The sequence below is a fragment of the Ranitomeya variabilis genome, chromosome 1 (assembly GCF_051348905.1).
Source record: "Ranitomeya variabilis isolate aRanVar5 chromosome 1, aRanVar5.hap1, whole genome shotgun sequence".
Classification (NCBI taxonomy): domain Eukaryota; kingdom Metazoa; phylum Chordata; class Amphibia; order Anura; family Dendrobatidae; genus Ranitomeya; species Ranitomeya variabilis.
In genome coordinates, this window is record NC_135232.1 from 291,321,326 (window position 1) to 291,327,325 (window position 6,000).

The 6,000-nt window shown below is 40.0% G+C and overlaps 1 protein-coding gene across 1 annotated transcript; it reads left to right on the forward strand.

Annotated features, from left to right (window-relative positions):
* The first annotated feature begins 862 nt into the window (after positions 1-862).
* LOC143793627 (olfactory receptor 6M1-like) lies at positions 863-1,588 on the forward strand. Its single transcript, XM_077280687.1, has one exon. It carries the CDS (start codon positions 863-865, stop codon positions 1,586-1,588), a length of 726 nt encoding a protein of 241 aa, XP_077136802.1.
* The last annotated feature ends 4,412 nt before the right edge of the window (positions 1,589-6,000 follow it).

Genomic DNA, 6,000 nt, shown 5'->3' on the forward strand with positions numbered 1-6,000 from the left:
CATCTGAGAGCATGAGAACCACAGATATCTGACAGGCAGTAGCTATCTTACCGCTGATCAGAGCTTGAAATTGCTGCACTGTCACTCAGATAACAGCATGGCAAACAATGGATGTTCATGCCATCCATTCATTTGAATGGAGTCTGGGTTCAAGTTCAGGTACTGTTTAAGTACCAGAACTAAACTTTTTAAAAATGATCGGCCATCCCCGCCAGACCCATGGGTTCGCCCATCACTACTTATTACTTTACAATCGATGCTTACACCCTCAAGAAAAAAGTGTCCAAACAAAAATGTGAACTTCAGAATTCATTACAGTCTGATGGGAATATGAAAGAGCATGTTGATCTCCTTCCTTTCCTTTATTTTTAACTTGTACCAGGTATTATTTTTTTCATAATTAGCCCCATGGTACATATTATGTTGTATTAATGTGAGTATTTGTTAAGTTGATTCGTAGTGAACTACAGTATATAAAGAAAATTGATTCAGAAACTCTCTCTGTTCAGCTGTACAAGCTGATTCATTACGTGTGATTACTGTGTATTGTCTCCTACGTAAATAACATTTTTTTTATTATTCCTCAAAACTGAGCAAGTTTCTGAATTCTAAAATGACAGTATCTTGCTCCAGTCATTCTTGCTCTCTGTATCCCAGTAACAATCTGATGAACAGCACTATCGTCACTGAATTTGTTCTTTTGGGGTTTCATTTGGCTCCACATTTGAGAATATTTGTATTTTACCTAATATTTATATGTTACACTGTCACATTGATGGGCAATTTTATTATTTTATATTTAGTCTTTTCTGACCAAAGACTTCACTTTCCTATGTATTATTTCCTGTGTAATTTAGCTGCCATGGACATCTGCTTTATTAATACTGTGGTTCCAAGTATGTTGAATGGATTTGTACAAGAAACAGTTCACATTTCTTTAGAATTATGCCTCACTCAGTCTTTTATTTACTTTTTAATTGGAACTGCAGAATTCCTCCTTTTTGCAATAATGTCCTTTGACCGATACTTAGCTATTTGCCGCCCTCTACATTACACTATAATTATGCACAGAAATATGTGTATTCGGCTAATAGCTGGACTGTGGCTTGGATCATTTTTCATCATTGCCTTTCCTTCTGTTTTAGTATGTAAACTGAATTTTTGTAATAATTTAATTGATGATTTCTTCTGTGATAGTCAGCCGCTTCTTGCAAATTCTTGCACAGAAACAACTATGATTGAATTGCTATCAGTTTTTGGTGTAAGCTCATTATATATTTCTGTACTTATTACGATCATCTCTTATATAAAGATAGTTATAGAAGTACTGAAAATTGATTCAACTGATGGAAGAGTAAAGACTTTGTCCACTTGTTCTTCACACGCTGTTGTTGTCACACTGATATACAGCAGTTGCATATTTTTATATGCCAAGCCATCACAAAATCTTGCGGCTAATTTCAATAAAGAAGTTGCCATCTTGAACACTGTAGTGGTTCCTTTGCTCAATCCTTTTATATACACATTAAGAAATCAGACAGTTAGAAGATCATTCTCTGATGTTTTTCTGATGAAAAATAAAAAATAAAGAGATTACAAATGATGATTAAAAAAACACACCTGTCTGCTAATAGGCAAACCAGGTCAAATAAATGGCAATGTTAAGAATTTCCTAAAGATATAATACCAAGATTAGAGATGGGTGAACCCTAACAGTAAAGTTCGGCATCCGTACTGAACACCTACTGTTCGGGCCCGGACACTGAACATGGACTTCACCTGGAAGTCCATGTTACTGTTTGGGTTCGGCCCTCTCAACAATGGGTGTTATGCACATGACAGTGCCACAAACACTGCTTCTGATCGGCAGTAAAAATATTACCACCGGTCAGATAGCCGCGGTTCCCACGCTGTCAAATGACAGCATGAGCCCACAGCTGTGATCAGAGGTAAAAAGTTTTAATCCGATCACTGGCATCTGCTGATGGGAATATTGCTTCCATCAACCTATGTCTGCTGCCGATAATAACAGCGAGAGCAAACGTGGCTGATTGGAGTATTAAAAAATACAGGGGAACCCATGACGTTTTTTTCATTATTTATTTAGGGAGCAGGTGCCGACTGATGAATACTCCCATCAGGAGCCACCTCCTGTGATTGTTATTTGCGGCAACAGGCATTAGTTGATGGGAGTAGTAGTCCCATCAGCCTATGCTAGTGACCAAAGGTAAACTTTTTACCTCCGATAACAGCTGCAGGAACCGCGGTGGTCTTACTGGCAGTAATGATTCTACCGCTGATCAGAAGCAGTGTTTGCCATGCTGTCATGTGCATGACAGCATGGCACACACTGGATGTTCAGATCCCCATTCAAGTGAATGGGGTTCAGGTTCGGGTCCGGGTACTGTTCTGGTACCCGAAACCAAACTTTAACTGTTCGGACAAACCCACTTGACTTGAACATCCTGGGTTCTGCCTATCTCTACTCATAACTAATAGCAGATAATGTATAATTGAATTGCTGCAGCCAATTCTGGTTAACACTAGAGATGAGCGAACCTTTCAAGATTCAGTTCGATTCTGCAAACATTTAGACGTTCGCCGAACATGTTCTCTGAACAGTTAGATGAACGTACCCAATCCTCATTAGATTCAATGGGAGGTAAAACCAAACATATACACAATACCTTAAGGGGTGACAAAAAGCTTCCCAAACAACTAAAATTAGAAGCAGACACCATGAAAAGTGGCAACAATTGACTCACAGTAGAAATTTGCAAATGGCACAGCAGCAGTCAGCCATGGGCCATGCATGAGGTATTACAGTCTTACCCAGTATTTGCAGTTTGGAATTGAAGTTTAAATGAGGACCTGGAGGTTAAAGGAGCGGTGTAAGCCTTCTTAGCTGGGAGACCTGAAACCTCATGCAACACCTCCAAATGTTATTTTCTCAATTCCAGCCACATTCAGATGGCACAAACATCAGTTTCATACAGTACTATTAGTAAAAACAAATAAAGAAAGCAATACAAGTTATTGACTGGTCAATTGACCCACAGTAGAACCATTTCTAATGACATTGAAGCAGTCAGCAATTGGCCATGCATGAGGTATCAGCATCTAGCCCAGCATTTAAAGCTTGGAATTGAAGTTTCAATGAGGACCTGGTGGTTATGTAAGGTTGCGGTGAAAGCTTTGTTATCTGAGAGCCCTGATCAACCTTTTGCAATACCTCCAATTTTTTTTTATTATTCCAGCCAAACTCATCTCCACATTTCAAAAAATTGTTGTCACACACCACTAAAGTAGCATCAATTTCAACAGAGTAAAAATAGTATAATGGCCCTCGGACACCCCTTCACTTCAGGCAACCCAGCAGATGGAAACACAACCTGGATTCACCAAATTTCAAAAAAATATTTTCAGAGAGCACTAAAGTGGCATCAATTTTAAAAAAAATAGTTTGTACCATCAATAGTTGAGATGAGCGAACATATTTGGAAAACGTTCGCAAATCTCAAATTCGGCAGGAATGTAACATATTCAAATTCGTGTTCTCTTTCACGAGCATTTTTACTCAAAGTCAGCAAAATTTGGTCACAGTTCGATAAATCGTTGCATTTCCACTGATGCCTTTGATACTACTTTCGCCAGCATACTGCTGCTGAATGATGAGCGGGGTGGATGGGGGGACATGTTTGAAGAGGAGGATGTATGGAGAGGTTAGGGGAGCACGTGAAGAGATTACAGGAGTGGCGCATGCTTTTTTGTCTTGTTTTGATTCCGGCAACCAAATAGGGTGCAGAAATCATTCACAATGTCATGACACAAGATCTTCTGTGATAGGCGGCCGAAGTCACATGTCCCTGGCCATATAAAAAGGGGAAACCTTGTTTTTCTGGCGCCATTTTCTCAGTGTCAGAGTACAAAGAGGTCGCTCCTGCGCTACTCCTGGTGCTGAAAGTGAACTTGTAAGTAAGATAGATAGGATCCTGTCTTGTGTGAAATTGATCTTGTAGCATCGAAGTAGAAAACCTGTGTGTCAGTCTCCGGAAGCCCCATTTGCTACTCCAAATTGTTTGCGCTAAAACTGTGTTTCAGTGGACAATCATAAGTCCAGATTTCCACTTAAAAATCAGTAGTACTAATACTGAATTGCAGCCTGGAGTGCTAATTAGCTACTCCAAATTGTTTGTGATAAAACCGTGTTTCAGGGGCAAATCAGAAAGCCCGATATCCACTTAAAAATCATTCGACCTAATATAGTGGTGTAGCCACGACTCCAAATTAGCTATTCCAAATAGTTTGTGCTGAAACTGTGTTTCAGAGACAAATCAGAAGGCCAGATTTCCTTTTAAAATTTGTTAAGTCTAATATTGGGGTGCAGCCATGAGACCCAATTTTCAACTAAAAATCATTTGTGATAACACTGTGTTTTAGTGGCAAATCAGAAGGCCAGATTTTGACTTAAAAATTGTTAGTCCTAATATTTGGTTTCAGCCATGAGGCCCAGTTAGCTACTCCAAATTGTTTGTGCTGAAACTGTGTTTCAGTGGCAAATCAGAAGGCCAGATTTTTACTTAAAAATCGTTAGACCTTATATTGGGGTGCAGCCTGGAGGGCTAATTAGACACTACAAGTTGTTTGTGATAAAACTTTGTTTCAGAGACAAATCAGAAGGCCAGATTTCCACTTGAAAATCATTAGGCCTAAAATTGTGTTGTGTTAACTTCTTCAAATCTTTTGTGCTAAAATTTTTACATTAGCAAATAAGAAAGCCAGATTGGTCAAAATACCTATTCCAAATCATTTGTGCTAAAACTGTGTTTTAGTGACAAATCAAAAGGCCAGATTTCCACTAATTATTAGGCCTAATATTGGGGTGCAACCAGGAGGCCCAATTATCTACTCCAAATCGTTGGTGATAAAACTGTGTTTCAGCGGCAAATCAGAAAGCCAGATTTCAACTAAAAAATTATTAGGCCTAATAATGGGGTCCAGAGGTTTACTCCAAAGAATCACAGAATCCAGGGGAGAAAAGAATCTTCACCAATGCCCCAACATTTTCATGCTGCATCATGGGCCAGACAAAGTAGGGTCCAAGTTGAATCCAGACTCTCGTCAACAGACGTTAATCACCAAGGGTGAAGGTGATCCTGATGAGACTCAGATACCAGAGGTGCACATGGACTGTACTGTGGTGTTAGGGCAGGAAGAGGAGGAGAGTGACTCTCAGGTTGAGGAGTGTGAGAACAGAGAGGATGACAATGAGGTTGTAGATTGCACTTCATGTGAACCAAGAGGAATGCAGCTGAGAAGCTCAGCAGAGGAGGTGGAGGAGAAATATGATAAGGTTACATTGCAGAATCCACACAGACTCGCAGTGATGCAACTACGACAAGCACTGCATATCAGCCAAAACTCTGACTGTGGCCAGCAATGCAAGGGTGGCAAGAGTTACCTAACCTGGGCATTTTTTGAGACCGCAAAGGATGAACCAACATATGTTATCTTATCTGTCAAATTTGCAAAAAAAAAACTCAGTAGAGGCAAATATTGCAATAATTTGATAACTACTTGCAGGAACTGGCACATGGGAGATCAACATGCCTTAGTGTGGGAATCTATCTGCGCTAAAATGCAGACTAGCAGGCCTCACCAACCCCTAGCTGTAACATAAACCCCATCTGCTGCTTTTTCCTTCTCCGTAACTATTCCAAGTCTTCTCACACAGTCTTCAACAATTGTTTACCCACCATAGTAGAGGTGAGTGAGAGCTGGTCAGCTGTTATGGAAATGGACATGATTGCTGCTTTTGTGTCACCTAGCACAGGACATATTTCTCAATCCACCATAACACCTCTGCATGCACCTCACTCACAGTCCAGCAGTTTGTTCTGTTCTCTGTACTACACCCTCACTTAGCACAGCTGCCAGTACTCAGTCCCGAAGTTGTGGTCACGTAAAAGAATGTTTCCTCCTACGCGAGGCAAAACTAAG

Coding starts and splice junctions, on each gene's coding strand:
- LOC143793627 (XM_077280687.1), top strand. CDS start 863: ATGGACATCTGCTTTATTAATACTGTGGTTCCAAGTATGTTGAATGGA.